This window comes from Sparus aurata, chromosome 14 (assembly GCF_900880675.1).
Source record: "Sparus aurata chromosome 14, fSpaAur1.1, whole genome shotgun sequence".
NCBI lineage: Eukaryota > Metazoa > Chordata > Actinopteri > Spariformes > Sparidae > Sparus > Sparus aurata.
Genome location: NC_044200.1, coordinates 22240019 through 22256619, shown reverse-complemented (window position 1 = coordinate 22256619; position 16601 = coordinate 22240019). Strand labels below are relative to the sequence as shown.

Below are 16601 nucleotides of genomic sequence, written 5' to 3'. Positions count from 1 at the left end.
AGTCTCACCGACAGGGAGAGATGAATGAGGTGTGAGAGTGTGTGTGTGTGCATGTGTGTGTGTGTGTGGTAATAGGTGGAGGACAGGTGAACAGATTGGAGCCAATTGTCCGTGCCTCATCATCATCATCTTCATCATCATGCTGCTCAACAGCGCTCTCAAAACCTCCCATTTGTGAGTTCAGAGGTCGTAAAGTCACATTTGAACACTTAATAACAACATGGAACCTTTAAAAAGGTAATTTTAGGGTTGCTGATGTCTTATTTTAGGAACAGGCTGGCAATAAGGAAGAGGAAAAACACTTTTCAGGAACATATCGTGCTTTATCTGTGATGGACAAGTTTCCAAAAATGCGAAAATGTAAAGTAACGATTTTAGTTGTCACATTTAAACATCAGATTCTGATGAAGCAGAGCTCAGAGATTAATTTTTAACTGTTAAGAATACACATTGGATTCATCTTCACTCCTGTTTATCAACCTGACAGCAGCAAACGTAACATTAATCTGGATTTAAAGACACTTGTATGAGTAATGTGAATAAACACAAATGATCCTGATGTTTGTTTGCTGGCGGTGAACACACACAATCATTACTGATGACAATTTCTATGATGTAATTTTGGCACAGACGTTCACAGACGAGCTATTGTTTTACAATGTTCTTCACATTGCATTTATTGTCGTTTATGGACTTCCTTCCTCACTCTCGCCCGGAAATTATAGCGAATAGGCGGCCAAATAAAACACAGGTCACCTTCAGTAAACGCGACTTCTGGAAACATTTGGGATAAAATGTTTTCTTTCCAAACGACATTCACCACTTTGTTGGGCTGTTCTTCTGTGTTTAATTAATTTAGTAACAATAAAAGGAAAATAAATTAGCATAAAATAAAGCACTGAGACTACTTAAAGGGATATTCCGGTGTAAATTTAATCCATGGTCTAAATCACCGTGAAACTGTGTTAGACTCCCTCTCGAGAGATCAAGTTAGCAGACCGCTAATTTACGGAGTTTATCAACCTCAGAAACGACCGCACGACAACAATACACTGCAGTAAATGGATCCAAATATAAACCGCCACCAAAAAGCCACAAATAATGCTCAGAACAGCACCAACCTTCAGCAATAGTACAAATAGGGTCTCAGCACATAGTCCGGGCATCTAACCTCTGCTAGCTTAGCTGGATTTCTATTGTGAAGCTAAAAACAGACTTCAACTCTCCTCCATCAGCTTCCGGGTCGGGGAAGACCCGACGCGACGATTACCGAGTGCGGTTAGAAATGCTCAATTCCGTTCTTTTCCCTGTCCGCTCTCGATAATAACTGTTATAAACTGGCAGGTAAGACACATATGAACTTTGATTGCTTTTCCATGGAGTCATAATCATACATTTTCATCCATGAGCCGCGGAACTCTACTGCACTCGGTAATCGACTCGTCGGGACTTCCCGTCAACAGGAAGCTGCTGCAGAAGAGTGGTAAATTTAGTCAGCTTTTCAGTAGAAATCCAGCTAAGCTAGCGGAGGTTAGATGCCCGGACTATGTGCTGAGACCCTATTTGTACTGTTGCTGAAGTTTGGTGCTGTTCTGAGCATTATTTGTGGCTTTTTGGTGGCGGTTTATATTTGGATCCATTTACTGCAGTGTATTGTTGTCGTGCGGTCGTTTCTGAGGTTGATAAAACTCCGTAAATTAGCGGTCTGCTAACTTGATCTCTCGAGAGGGAGTCTAACACAGTTTCACAGTGATTTAGACCATGGATTAAACTTACACCGGAATATCCTTTTAAGGCAGTCTTGCCTTTTGTTTAATCAGGTTTGGCGAAGACGATCATGGCAGTCATGGCCGCTTTCAGTGACATCTTAGAGACATCTGCTTTGCGAACTCTTGGTACATTTTTACAGCAACAAAAAGTTACAATCTAAGTTGAGCACATAGATGTAAAGGATGAGAAAAACAGCTAGATTGTATATTGTAGATGCATCAAAACTGACGTCAAGCTGTTTGAGACCGAACCTTCAAGGGAAAATCTATTCTGTTTGTATTACTGAGCTTAATTCTTCCTCATATTCACTGCTATACATCACTTCTCTCGTGTCACCTGCTCATTATGAGGTAATAGAACGCTTTATGACCTGTTGTTACACAGGAAAAGTCATGCGAGGCCTCCACAGGAAGAGACAGAATATAAATAGGAACTTATTAACAACATCGGAGCTCCTTCCTCTTTATCCCTCGCTCCTTCCCTCCATTTATTCCTACGAGGACGCGCCGCTGAATCTTCGCAGAGCCATTACCTTCCTTTAACTAACAGCGCTGTTTGTACAACACCAATAAAAAAACTCTTTGCTTCTGCATCTCTTCCTCATTTGTCATCAATCTCCTCTCCCTCCGCTGTTATCACTCTGTTTCCTCCAGCAGCGTCGGGTCTGCGGGGAGCAGCTGGGAGTCGTTGTGCCGCAGACAGACAGACAGAGCTGTGGTGTATTATTAGCACGTTTAATGACTGAGTGCTTCTTCCATTCACACTGATATTATTCGTCACGTCACGTCCAGCCTGAGGGGCGACGTTGGCATGTTTTGATTAGATCACAGACGTCTGGTAAAGTTTTGTCCCAGACATGCCCACGTGATACTGAATGTTTTGTGCTTTTTATTTAATTTCATGGATAATTTAGCAACATGTCCGGCAAACAGTGGGCTTCAAACGTCTGCGATCACTTTGAAAATCCTCGGTATTGTTATGCGAGCCTGGAAATATTCGCGAACAGGTCAGAAGTGTCGTCGTAAGAAAACGAGGGTCTTTCTTAGCGTCAACTCGAGGTCAGACTCTTTTAAAAGCGTGAGGGAATAAAAGAAGCACTGCGCCGTGAAAGTTTAGTTTAAAAATCAAGATTTAAACAGAGCTGCAAAGAGGAAAATGAAGATAAAGGAATCTGTGGTTTTGCAGAGACGCACTTAACTAACATTTATTCTGGTGATTGGGTTGATTATTTGTCTTCGCACCACAAGGAAACGTCACTTAAACAGCAGAATGAGACACTCAACAGTCTGGTTGTGTGGTCCGAGGTCAAATGAGAGCTTCCACACGAGTCTAAACCTCAGTATTACTACTAATTATAGTGTTTTGCACTTCTTGCAAGCACTTCAGGGATCTAAGACCCCACTGCCAGGACTCCCTGCAGCACAGCACCTGCAGTGAAGCTCCGTTAAATGAAGAGTCTTATTCCTTCCTCCGTCTCTCTTTCCATCCCCTCTTTCCACTTTTCCAGTGAAACTCAGACCATCAGGAGTAAGTCATCCATCCTTGTTAAGAGACTCGTTAGAGGAAGCTGACCTCGCCCTGCCCGGGGCCCGGGGCCGGCAGCTGAGCGCGTTTAGTGTGTGCGTTGTGTTTGTCGCGTGTGTTGTCGGGGAGGTAATTAAGGTAATTAGCTCAGGATATCAACCATCTCCAGGCGAGAGGGCGAGTCTATCAAAGGTTGGGATAAATAATGAAACACATAAAAAGGCTTTCTCCCCGAACGCCGGCTGCTTACCAAGCACATTCAGGTCACAGTGAAGCAACAACAAGCAGTTTGTTCATCTCTTTGAGTATCTGGAGGTCATTTTGCTTCATTTCAGGTGTTTATAAAGAGTTTTTAGAGACTTTTATTGATTGTTTTTACTCATTTCTCATTCCGTTTTACTCCTGATTTATTCTACGTCGATAGAGTTTGATTTTATTTGACTTTTAGCGGTTTGTAGCTGCAGAATTAGCCGAGAACGACAGAATGTCATCATTTTTCTGACATTTTCAAGATGTTTTTGCCTCTTTTGTCAACAAAACAATGTAATGATTTTATGAATCTAAAGCAACAAGGCCTTTGGGTCTCACACACACACACACACACACACACACACACACACACACACACACACTTAGAAATAGAGCGCATAAACCACCAAGCTGCCGAAAGGCTTTTCCCGCTGTTACACGACTCAGCTCATCAATCACGCTTCCCTCCATTTTAATCACTCACAATCAATCAGATCAACCACCTAACCTCCCCTGCCACACACACACACACACACACACACACACACACCTGTTTGTGTATGTGTACGGACTGTGCAAAGGAAAAGGCAGTAATCGGGTTAAACCTCTCAGCGCTCCCCTTCAGCAGCGTCTGCTTAATCCAATCGCCTTCCAGTAAACGCCTCACATGCGCTGGGTTGCCCCGGTAACCCAGTGCCAGCCCTCTGGTACACAGATCTGCAGCCTCGCAGCTCGGCGGCGGTCGAGCGGCGCAGAGTGAGTTAACGGTGCTGGCAGGCTGCCGCTCAGCTCTTATCTGTGAAGTGAGCTAAACAGCACACGACAACGAGAAGGTCTGAGAGGGCAGAGCTGTAAACCACTGAGGCCTCGTATCAGCGAGGAAAATATAATCTGTCTGATTCACACGTGAAGATTAACTGACAGCAATACATGTAATATAACATCCAGTCTGGGTATTATTGAGATGCAGTTTAAATCACACGCGTTAACGTGTTACAATCAAGTTTAATTCACATTTTCTAAACGTTTAAGACTGCTGTGGCTCAATGAAATGATCAGTGAGTCGTTCTACTTGGTGGTCATCATATTCACATTACATATCAGTGGTGTGCACAAGTGGCCCAATTGTTGAAAAACGCGCGCTAAAGTGCCCTCTTGGCAGCCAAAATGCGTTGCTAAAGTGCCCTCTTGGTTGGCAAAACACACTAAACTGCCCCCATGGCTGGTTAAAACATGATAAAGTGCCCTCTTGGGAACCAAAACACGTGCTAAAGTGCCCTTCTTTTCGCCCCTGCCCTTCAAAAAGTCTGTGCATGCCACTGTTACATATTATCTGGAAATGTTTTCTAAATGTTTCTAAAGCAGACGAAGAAGCAGGAATGATGCAACAGCAACAGGTGCTTAAATCACAGATATGAAAGTACTGAATTACATTTCAACATGTTTTGTTTTCTTTAAAGGAAATCCACAACGTGAAGTGGGAAAAGTTGCCAAAATGCACCTTTAATATAACTACCAGAGTCCCTTTTACCTACAAGTCATGAAGTATATCTAACATGTCAACATTTAGGGATGTATTGATCTGGTATGACTGTATTGGTGCTCAAATCTGACTGTATTATCCTTATTACTTATTCTACAATCACGTCAAATTCAGTGTTTCCACTGTGAGATTCAGTCATTCAGTCACGGCATAATCCCCAACTCCATCTCCACTTACATTAAAATGATTCCCCTGATATCCATACAGTAAGGTCGAGGTTCAGGGATTACAATCCGTTGTAATATAATCATCTTCTCAATATCTAGATCACAGGAGCGGCCATTTTTTTTGATAAAGAGGTTAAAAGTGTCACAACACACCATTAGATAATAAAACGCAGATGATGCAGAGATTATATTCTGTAACCGGGCTTGTTTGGAACAGAACTGAACAAAAAAAATAACGTCATCATTTCGAATATATTTAAATATCCATGAAACCTGTGACTCGTATCGAAATCTCCGTATCTGTGAAAATAATCGCAATGTGAATTTCATCCGTATCTCTCCGTCTCATGACGAGCAGGACGCAGGACACACCCCGGAGATAAAAATGATCAGTTCTGCTGCTGCTGCTGCTGCAGTGTGTGTGTGTGTGTGTGTGTGTGTGTGTGTGTGTGACGCTGCACACATGTATGAACATATGAGACATTAAGCGAATATACTGCGGTCTGTCCTCGCCGGGTGACTCACACTGAGCCGACATGTGAGGCCGTGCCATTACAGTCACACATCGTACACACACACACACATACACACTGTAGATGGAGCTGATGGAGAGCACATCCCGCTACATTTGCCCTCCCATCATGCCTTGCGGTGTGATTGATGAGTGATGAGGTGGTGGGTTGCAGCACCGTGCCATATGTTTTCTGCCGTCACGGAGAGGAAGCAGGATGAAGGTGTAAAGATCCAACGTGTTCACGCTACGTCTCAAACACTTCTTATGTGTTCTGCGCCCGTGATCCTATAGATTACATATCAGAGCAAAATAAAACCCCGAACCATTCACTCCAAAGTGTCTTCCAGCTCTCTCTGCTGGGAAAAGAAGGTTTCAGTCACCGACCGAAGCTGAGCCACGACAAACACCTCCGAGCCCAGAAACTAATCCAGCATTAGAGAAGTCAAACACTGCTGCTGATTTCACCAAATAGTGTTAAAGCCTCATTAATGAAAGAGTGTCTTAATCTGCTGCTCCACTAATGGCTCCAAAAAAACCAACTCTGAACTAAACTACTGTAAAGGAGGTACAATTGATCACAGTCAGATTATTCGAGCCCCGTCGCCACAAAACGTCTTTTCTCAAAATAGTTCTCGACGCAGACATCAGATCATCTGTGACTGTGGACACGGCTGTCAGCTGTGACCCTGGTGACCAAGAACATGGAGGTGAAGCTTGTTCTGGCTGCGTCCGTCTATCCTGAGCTTATTGTTGGCAGTGTGGTCGACCCTCTGCTCGAAATCGAAGCCGACATGCAGCGTTTTCTCTCTCTATGCACAAGTGTTACGACCCAACACTCCCAAATATATGATATAATATATAATATATAATATAAAACAAGGTTTCTTCTTGTCCTCTTGTCCTCATTCAGCTCCACAAACAATCCCTCCTCTTTGCACCAACACCAATCACAAAAACTCAAGATTCACGGTTCACAATGCAACTTCAGAACCCTCCACGAGTCACCGTACCTGCAGCAGTGTGTCAGCGAGTGTTTTATACTTCTGGATTTAAAGAGAAAAGCTGCTGAATAGTTTTCAGTGAACGCATAAATTAAAATAAACATGAGGAACTTACTCATGGTGGGAGTCCGGGGGTGGGGGGCAGGGCGAGGCCCAGGTAGGGCGGGGCTTTGGACAGGTGAGGTTATAATCCACTGGGTCTTTCCTAGAGGCACTCATGACCTGAGGAGGGAACCAGAGAAAAACATGAAATCACTTCTGCACGTCCAGAATACAGCTTTAATATCAAGACGGAGGAGCTGAGGATGAAGCAGCGGCTCAGCTCGCTCTTTTATCTAGTTGTCTTTGTTCTACTTTCTGTTTCCAGTTAGTCTTTTAAGTCTTTTATTTAATCAACAGAGAGCCAAAGTAAGTTTCGATGAACCTCTGGATGATCTAATCTGGATGATTCATTGTTTGATGTCTACCGGGAATTTTACCGTAAGTGGAAAAATGCCATAAATGTGTGTTGTAGCAACTTTTTTTTCTGTTTTATATCCCTGTAAAGTGAATATTTTTGATTTTACACTACTGGTCGAGCAAAACAAGACATTCCAAGTCATCATAGTGGGCTTTGTTCACATTTAATAGACAGAAAACACAATTATTTCTTTACTCGACAGAGAAATTAGGGACACAAATGCTTTCAGATGTTTTTAGAAATGGACAAATGCTGCCTTGAACCAACCATCTCTCACACACAGCTGATTAAAGATGTGGGCCGGCCCATTAACATCTTGACTGGGACAGAATTGGCAGGGCGCAGAGGGCGGCTGAATGAACAGCCTTGTTTGAGCGTGTGTGTGTGTGTGTGTGTACATGAACATCCATCCACGGTCATTGGACTGAATAACGGTAATCTGATGATAGTATGCGGTAATAATGGGTAATTTGATCACTCTGCAGATGCCTGTCGGACGAGGGAGGAGGTGGGAGGGGTGGGCAGGAAGGCGGAGGGGAGGAAATGATGCAGGTGATGTAGTAATTAAGCCCCCCCCCCTCTCCTCTCCATCCCCTCCCTCCGTCCCCATGTTGCCATGAGCACGACAACTGCAGATGCTGGAGGATCCGATATCCTCCCCGGGCTGCGAGTGAAAGCAGCACAGGTCAGCAGATTGTTTCAGCAGCGGGGGGAATGACAAACACGCAGCGGAGCAGCAATCTGTGCACACAGTCGTTCGCTGTAAAAGGTTGGAAAGGGAGCGAAAACTGCCTGATGGGCGTCGTTATCTACGTCGTTATCACCGACGAGGAGTTTATAGCCGGGGTTTGGACGGGTTGAAAAGCAGAATCAAAGAGCAGCTGTTCACATGTTGGAGCAGATATAAGTCTTTAAAGCACAAACTGTCATCAGAGCTTCATTCTGATATTGCTGAACTCTGATTGGATTGGTGTGGAAACACCTGACGTCACCTGTTCCCGCCTACAAACACTCACAAACGCAGAAGTCTCTCATACTTTACTCGAGCAGCCAAGTGTTTCTAAGAACATCTGAACCCCTATTAGCTGAGAGGCTCTGACCCGGGGATTAGATCCACCATATGTCCACCTCTGCCTCTGAGCCGGGACGCCAGCCAGTCGTCAAGACCGAAGCTAACGGAGCCGTCCAGCACGCAGCCAATCAGCCGAGCCGCCGCTGAGGCGCTGGGCTCAGTTTACAGAAAGTCTGAGGTCAAAACGTCTGAATGAAGGGATCGTTTCTACCACCAACAGCTCTGTGGCAGTGAAGAGAAGCGCTCTGTTATGGTTAATGTGTTGGATACGGTTGGTTTTATATATATTGATTATTAAGTTGTAAGATACAGCAAAAACTTTATGAACAACTCCATGAAATCTGGTGCGGAAAGACAATTTTGTTTTCAGACGGACGACGTTCTCCACTGAATGTATTTGACTTCAGTAACTTTGCAGATTCAGAAACCTTTTAACACATCCAGCAGACACATTTAGAGTTGTGTTTCAGGACATCACTGGCTCTTCTCTTAGCTTTGTTTTGCCCTGCAGCTGCTCGATGCTTCACTATATCCGCCAGCTAACTTTGTCTTTCTACTGTCAGAGCTTTTAAAGACGCGCTGGAGTCTTAAAACGCCTTGTAGCTGTCAGTTAAGCAGCTTTAATTCTAAACTGATCCAAAATGTAATTAAAAATATTACGATCCTCAGTGTGGAGTCAGACTGCAAAGACAAAAACAACTCAAAACTTTTATTAGTTGCAGCTTCTATCTGAAATCAATCTAAAAAAAAAAAAATCTGCCTTCATGCCAGTCAAACCTCGCTGCTGCTGCTGCTGCTGGAAACAAGACCTCTTTTGTTCTGTGTCGTTAACTCAGCGGGCCAGCAGCTGTGAGCGACGTGTAGCTGCTGTTATGTTGTGTTAAAGAGTAACCAGTGTAACCTCAGACTGGTTGGACCTCTCTGAAGTGCATCAACTGCCCGCCGACACAACAGCAACGCCGGCAGCTGGTGGCGTTTCATCCAAAATCATCGGCGTCGGCCTTCCTGAACCCACACTGGCCGATACAGCGGTGTGTGTTTGCTGGACGCGAGGTTAGTTACATCTGAAGCCGGGTCAGGAGCCAACACAGCTAACACACACACACACACACACACACACACACAGGCCAGAGGGTGGCCCAGCATCTGGTGGTGTGTTGTGTGCTGCTGCTGCTCAGAAGCCGGGCATTAAAAGAGAGCAGAGCAGCGAGCCAGCGGGATCAGCGGCCAATAAAGACGAGCAGCAGCAGCATCCCAGTGCCAAGGCCTGGACAACAGTGAGGGAATGTGCAGTGTGTGTGTGTGTGTGTGTGTGTGTGTGTGTGTGTGTGTGTGTGTGTGCCTCTCTGCTGCACTGTATTGAATTCCAGATCAGACTTCAGTCGACCTGCAGGTTCCAGAAATAACATGCAAGGACCTTCTGCTGCCTTTCTAAAGGAATAGTTCAACATTTTTAGTGACATACTAATTAGCTTTTTTTTGCTTAAAGTAAGACAGGAACATATGGTAATGAGGAGAAGGTCGTGTGTTTCTGTTGCAAGACTATGTTTCAACTAGGGTTGACAAAAGTATCGAAACTCAAAAAAGTATCGATACTAAAATGTTGTATCCAGATACGATACTCATTTTCAAAAGTATCGATACCAATACTTTTGCACAACCTCAGACCTGAAACTTGTTATCATAGTTGCAGTTTCTTTTTGCACAACTGTTTTTTATTATAAATATTTAACGTGTAGTTCTGTTAATTGTTACATGTTGTAACAGAGGTTATTTTTGCATTTTTCCTGTCAATCAAAATATTTCTTTTACATTTCGGGGTCTTTTTTTTATCCTTGTGGTATCGAAAATGGTATCGAGTATTGAATATTTTCCTGAGTATCGGTATCGAGTTGAAAATTTTAGTATCGTGACAACCCTAGTTTCAATGTTTGTTAGCATGAAACCGCTGGATATTTCTAACGATGTCTCAACGTTTTCCATCCATGTTTGTTGTGACAACATCAAACTGAAAGTTGAGCTGAAAGAAACCTAAAGTTGCAGCGTAAAGAAACGTAACATTTCCAAAATAATCCCTACAGACTGGTAAAGTGTGGACAGGTGAAGCTACGGCAGCCCTGCAGGACTGTTTGGAGTCAGACTCAGGATGAAAACATCTGTCTTGAATAATATACATCTTTAACAACATCACAGCACATGTGTTGATGTGATGACCACAAAGACAGAATGATCAGTGGATGAATGGAGAGGTGAGGGATCCATCCACGGGTCTCTCATTGTACTGGACTCCATCAAAAACAAAAACTGATAACAGAACCAGATATATCGGCTTTTTTATTCCATGTCTTCTTCTTCCTTTTCAGCATCCTTCCACCTACACAGGTGCACATCCATCTCACTCCTGTATACGTACGATTAATAAAAAAGCTACAGCCGACAGCTTGTTAGCCTAGCTTAGCATGTCCAGAGATAAACACAATCCACCCACCAATACGTCCGACATCACAACCTGCTGTTTGACACAGTTTTCATACAGATTAAACAAGTAAGGTGATATTTATACTGAATTTACATTAAATTATCACTTACATGCAGCTTGCCACTATTTAAAATAGATGATTTTGCTTGGAAATAGCAGAAAGTAGCAGATCAACTATTGATCATAAGAAATTAAAACCATACCGATCGAGTACTGACATGGAGACCAGTTGGTTTTTACAACCAGTTGCCAGCCAACTGTCTGACTGTACTCTGCCTCTTCTTTAAGTAAGACAGAGAGGGATACGTGAACCATATAATGACACAAACTTGGAACTCAAAAAGCCTTTTCAGCCTCTCTGTGTGATCCCATAGACAAGAACCTTTTAGTTTCAGGTACAGAGCTGTGAGGACAGACGACGGTTCACTGCATGGAGCTCAGAGAGAGAGAGAGAGAGCCTGTAAAGTCTCTGTTGCTACGTTACAGACAACCAGTCAGACAAAACTGCCTTTTGAGTTTGGGAAGCCACCTGACGCCGTGCAGCCTGGCAAATAAACTGCCCTTTCAACAAGAGGACACACACACACTTTCTCACACGCTCACACACATTGACTCATTCGATTGTTTCTGGAGAGGCTCTGTGGACGCTGTAACAGAGATAGAAAGAGAACAGAAGAAGGAGATGAACTAATTTGTGGTTGTTGACCCTGACGACTGCGGGGCTTTTCCATTTCCTCTCTGTCACCGAGCCACAAATCCAGCAGCAGCTTCCAGCTCGCTGTGAGGATCTTTCTCTGAATCAGTCACATTTTACGTTCTTTACCAAATTTGGACATTGTGGTGAGATGCATATATTAAACATTAGAAGGATGTGCACGTCCAAACCTAAACAGTACTGAACGTTTTCTGTTGCCTCTAGTTGAAATAAGTCCAGTTGATTCATATAAAGGTCATTTTTAAAAGACAGAATCAATTCTAATGACACTTTTTGACCTAATCAGACACAACTGGTGCTGAGGCAAGAGGAAGACTTTTGAGTAATTTATTGGACAAAAGTCTCAAACATTAGATGTGTCTCGATTGTCAAATGTGAAGATTTCCTGCTTTTATAGATTTGTAAATCTAATATTTGGCTTTTAAACTGCTGGTCAGACGACAAGTACAGAATTTAAATGCGCCGTGTGTAATTTCTACCACTCTGGCTTCCTCAATCAAAACTAAATTAAAGATGTAGGCAGCAAGGGATCGTGGGAGTTGCAGTCTTCATTGAAAATCAATCTGACATGATTCAGGCAGATATTTTCACTGACGAGGTTATTTTTTAAAGTTTTTCATCATCGTGTTTAGTCGATTTCCTTACTCACTCTCTGACTTCAACCCAGTTGCAAAAAACTGTATTTTGACAATGCGTTTCTACAGACCACAAATATGTTTAATCTTTACACTTAAAGTTGGAAGTCTATGTTGTTCTAAATTCTGATTTGGATTAAAAAACCTGTTTTAGTCACCACAACCACGGCAGGAGATGGTCATGAGACACCTGTTATTGTCGAAAAATATTCACAAACTCGGCTGACAGTTGTCCCAGCGGCTCCTTAAAAATATCCAATGAAGTCATGCTTGCACGAATAAATAAGCTGAAGTCCATCATCAAAACTATCCTGTGGTTTTAACACTTTAAAATGTTGAAACACAGTCTTGAACTGCAGTCACTGGCTTCAAAGTCTTCTTGCCTGATACTCCACCACCGTCCCCTTCAATTCCAGATATGAAGGTCTGCTCATAAACATCGTTGAAGGGTCATTATGGTGGCAAGCACGTAAAAATGTCACCAAATCGATGGTTTGTGGAAACGTTAACTGGCTGCTGACTGCCTCCTGAAAGTGATAACTAGTGACAAAATGAAAAGCATCATTACACCCTGAGTAAAGTTAGAGATTTCTCTGGTTTGAACATTTGTTATTAGAGATAATGAAGGTACACAACTCAACACAACACATAGTATAATTTAGACATTTAAAAGCAGAAGTGTTACATATTACGGCTTTAAAGCAAAGTACGTGGATAAAAACAGTTGCTTATGATGTGTAAAATGTTGCGTTGCAGCGTTTAACTAAGACAAATCAAACCCTGAGAGGAAACCTGCAGCTGTAGTTAACTATTATCAGCAGGGTGCAAATGTGCCTCGCATTCACTCCGGCTCTGAAATGCCACACAGAGCTGCAGCTATGTATGAAGAGTCGGCGGGGGGCTGTGAGTAAAAAGGTCAGCGGTTGACAATGGTGCACTGGCAGCGGTGTGGCATGACGACTGATCAGACCTTTAACTTCAAGATAATGCAGCAGTGAACTTTTATACTACTGCAGTTTCCAAGAGCAAGACACTGAGACGCTGTCTGATGGGTTTTACTGTGAGGCTCGAGGAAGAGGGAGGAAGAAGCTTTGGGGTCAATTCTGTCGTGTTAAAGGCACAGTTAACCCAAAAATAAATATTCAGTCACTAGAATTGAGACTTTAAAAGGATCCTCTGACATTCGGGGAAATTAATAACTAGGAACAATCTTAAAGTCAAAGCATGAAGACAGAGAGGGGGAGACGGTGAAGTCTTCCCCTGAATGGATCACTTTAAACTTTGTGGTTAAAGCGCCTCAAATCTGGTATTTTCATTACAAATCACCTATAAAAGTCAACAAAACTTAGGTCAGTCCTGGCCTTAAATAATCTATATTGTACACCCAGATTCTTGTCTCAAATTCAGATACTTTCCGTCGTGAAACTGACAATACCTGGACTAAAACCATCAACTTTTACCGACACAACATACATGTTTATTCTGGATTCTGGGTCACAACCAGCAACTTTAGTTTTACCTGTATTCAGCCAGTAAAAGACGTCTTATTGACTATTTTTTCAAGTCACCCAAAGTAAACGAATATGTAACACAAAGATTAGAGGAGACGCATTTTCTGATAAGTTCAGCATCTGACCGTCTAAGATAAAGTTTGCGGGGAGTCTGACTTGTATCAGACGCCATTTGCAAATTAAAAGTTTTGTCAGTTTCATTTGCAGGTGTCAGAACTCTAATAAGCAAAGTTAATCTTTTTTTGTAGTTTCAGGCTTTAGCCCAAACCTGCAGCTTATGTTATGACTGTTTTAGTAGTAATAGTGTGACAGGATGTGCCTCTTCCAGGAATGTTGCTTCTGCTCAGCTCTCTATCTTTACTTTGCATCAGAGCTGGGGAAGGGCTGATCCCAGAAAAGCCACTCAGCAGCAGCAGCAGCAGCAGTGACACAATGGCTCAGAATAAAAAGCTGATAAAGCGAATAGTCTGACCCTGACACATCCTGACATGCTGCTCGTTTCATCGCCGCCTGACACTGAACACCGTGGAGAGAAAAAACCCATATAAAGTCTTTTTTTTTTTTATTTGACAACCATATCAGGAAAGACAGAACACACTCTCCTGATTAAAAACATGATTTTTCTCTCAGTTTGTGGTTGTTGTGTTTGTTACTGGAAGTCAAATATCACTCCCTGCTTATTTTGACACTCCAGTCCTGCAGGTGGACCTCACATCACAAGGTTCTGGTTCTTAAAAACACCTCACAGTCACGGTGGAACACACTGCTGGTACTACTAGTACACGCCTTGTGTTTTCAAACTGTAAAGCCCCTGACTGCGCTAAGCCGCATTATCCTGAAGCGGGATAGGAAGGATTGAAAGACACACCAGAGTTAAATGTGCAGCATTCACATGTTTGATTCCCTTGCAAAGAATTTCAAAATAAAACCACCATTTTCTTAAGGAAGACCTTTAATCCTACTTTGAACTGATACAGACTTGGATGTATTTTACGGAACAGCAAATTTATTGCATACATCTTTAAAAATATTAAATATATTGATTTTTACTGCATGTTCAAGCCTTTAGAAGCTCTATAAGTGCATGCAGGAATCATACTGTCTGCATGTAATTTGAGCTATCTGTTAATGTGATTATGCTCTATATCAATATAATAGTTTGACTATGTGGATTTAGACATTAACAAGGTTTTTCCATGTATTCTATACATATAAATATGGCTCTGACACGTTTCGGGCTTTTATTTTGAAAGTGGACCACCTTACATCCGCTTGTATTTTCTTACTGTACAACTTAACGCACCTTGCTACAAAGGTAACTCTACCCGCTCTCTCGCGGGGCAAGAAAACATCACACAGTGCCCAACTTTATCAAACACACGCATTTCTAACCCCGCATCCACACGCAACGGTTTATATCCGCGTATTTCCTGATTTTACAACGTAAACAACTGAGCTGCTCGATTCATTTAAACGCTACAGACGAAGCAGCCGCAGCAGCTCCGAGCTCATCAAAGTGAGTGACAGGCCGTCACAGCCAATCGGGAGGCTGAGAGCTCGGGGCGACAGCCAATGGGAGGCCGTGATTGGTGCTCCGGCCGCATTGATTCCGTTGCGGGAGGCAGCCTTGGGGGTTTCGGCTACGTCAACGTACGAGAATACGACCGGAATTACAGCGACGTGACGTTCAAAATAAAAGACTTGCAGTTAAAATACAGTTATTAGCTTTACTTTGAACCTCGTAGCTTCATTGTTAGCATTTTAAGTAAAATATTCTCACCTTTTATAGGACAGATTTTGAATATTATGTTTATGACTTTACATACGGCTTAGCTTATTTTAATACGACAAACCTGACATGAAATAACTCAACATTAGCAGCAGCTCTTTACAACATAAAAACATGTGCTGCCAATGATATTGACTAAACTTACAGACTACTAATAGCATTAGGAAGAAGAGGCAGCGTATATGAAGCGCCATTTTATACAAATATATCGATATTTAGGATGTTTTACAGCAAGCTAACGTCTTAGTAACGTATGCGTGTAAACACGACTTTTACTTTGTCGGACGATACCGGAAGCCGCCATGTTCCACTATGCTAGCTCAACAGTGGTGGGTTTGGCTAGGTAGGCCTCGGTGAATACAAATAAGCACAAAGTTTACAATAATAAAACACAATATATCATCTTTCTCAAACGTAAAACAACGTGAACAGTTTCGCACAGGCGGTCCAAACAAAGTCCCCGCCAAACCGCCCGACGCCATGTTGCGGTTCACTTTGATTAGAAAAAAAAGAAAAAGAAGAAGAAGCAGCAGCTACCGTTTTAATGGGGCTACCGTCATTCAGCCCCGCAGTAACACCACCGTCTCCACTGACAGATGCATTTCATGGGAGCTCGACAAGTTCCCATTTCAGCTAACAACACCGGGGAGGGGAGCTAACCAACTCACCTTGCTCTCAACTCGACGGGTCCTCGCGAATCACATCGCTGCAGGTATTGCTCCGGCCGAACTGGAGCTGAAAATGTCCATGGTCCCGTACCAGGAAGTCCAGGGCACTTCTCAAACTCTAGTGTGGAAAAGCCGTGCAGGATCGCAGCCAGGTAGCAATGCGCCGCCCGCCGGGCTGATCTGACCTCACCGGGCGGATGATGCTGCTGCTGGTGCTGCTGGTGCTGCCGGTTCTGCTGCAGCTCGGTCCAGCCTGCGACACTCACACGAACCGAGACACACTGAGCCATTAAAATGTTTGTTTTTACTCTCTGATTGTAAATATTGTTGTGATTGGTGAGAGATAAAATACTGGAGTCTTCATTGTCATGACAACCAGACTTTATGAACAACACATCTGTTAGACAATAAAGTCTGAGAAGTGTACTTTAGAATCATACACTTCATTTTATAAGCTATAAAAATTAAATGTATTATTTTACACAACAAACTAATGCATTTTTA

The 16601-nt window shown here is 42.9% G+C and overlaps 1 protein-coding gene across 1 annotated transcript in view; it reads right to left on the bottom strand.

Moving 5' to 3' along the window:
* usp6nl (USP6 N-terminal like) overlaps nt 1-16385 on the bottom strand; it is an 84228-nt gene extending 67843 nt beyond the window's left edge. Inside the window, exons 1-2 of the mRNA XM_030439867.1 lie at nt 16098-16385; nt 6884-6990 (exon numbers count right to left, since the gene is read on the bottom strand). Of these exons, the coding sequence (XP_030295727.1) occupies nt 6884-6887 (4 nt within the window). The 5' untranslated portion in view covers nt 6888-6990; nt 16098-16385. The remainder of the gene's footprint in view (nt 1-6883; nt 6991-16097) is intronic.
* Between the last annotated feature and the right edge of the window lie 216 nt (nt 16386-16601).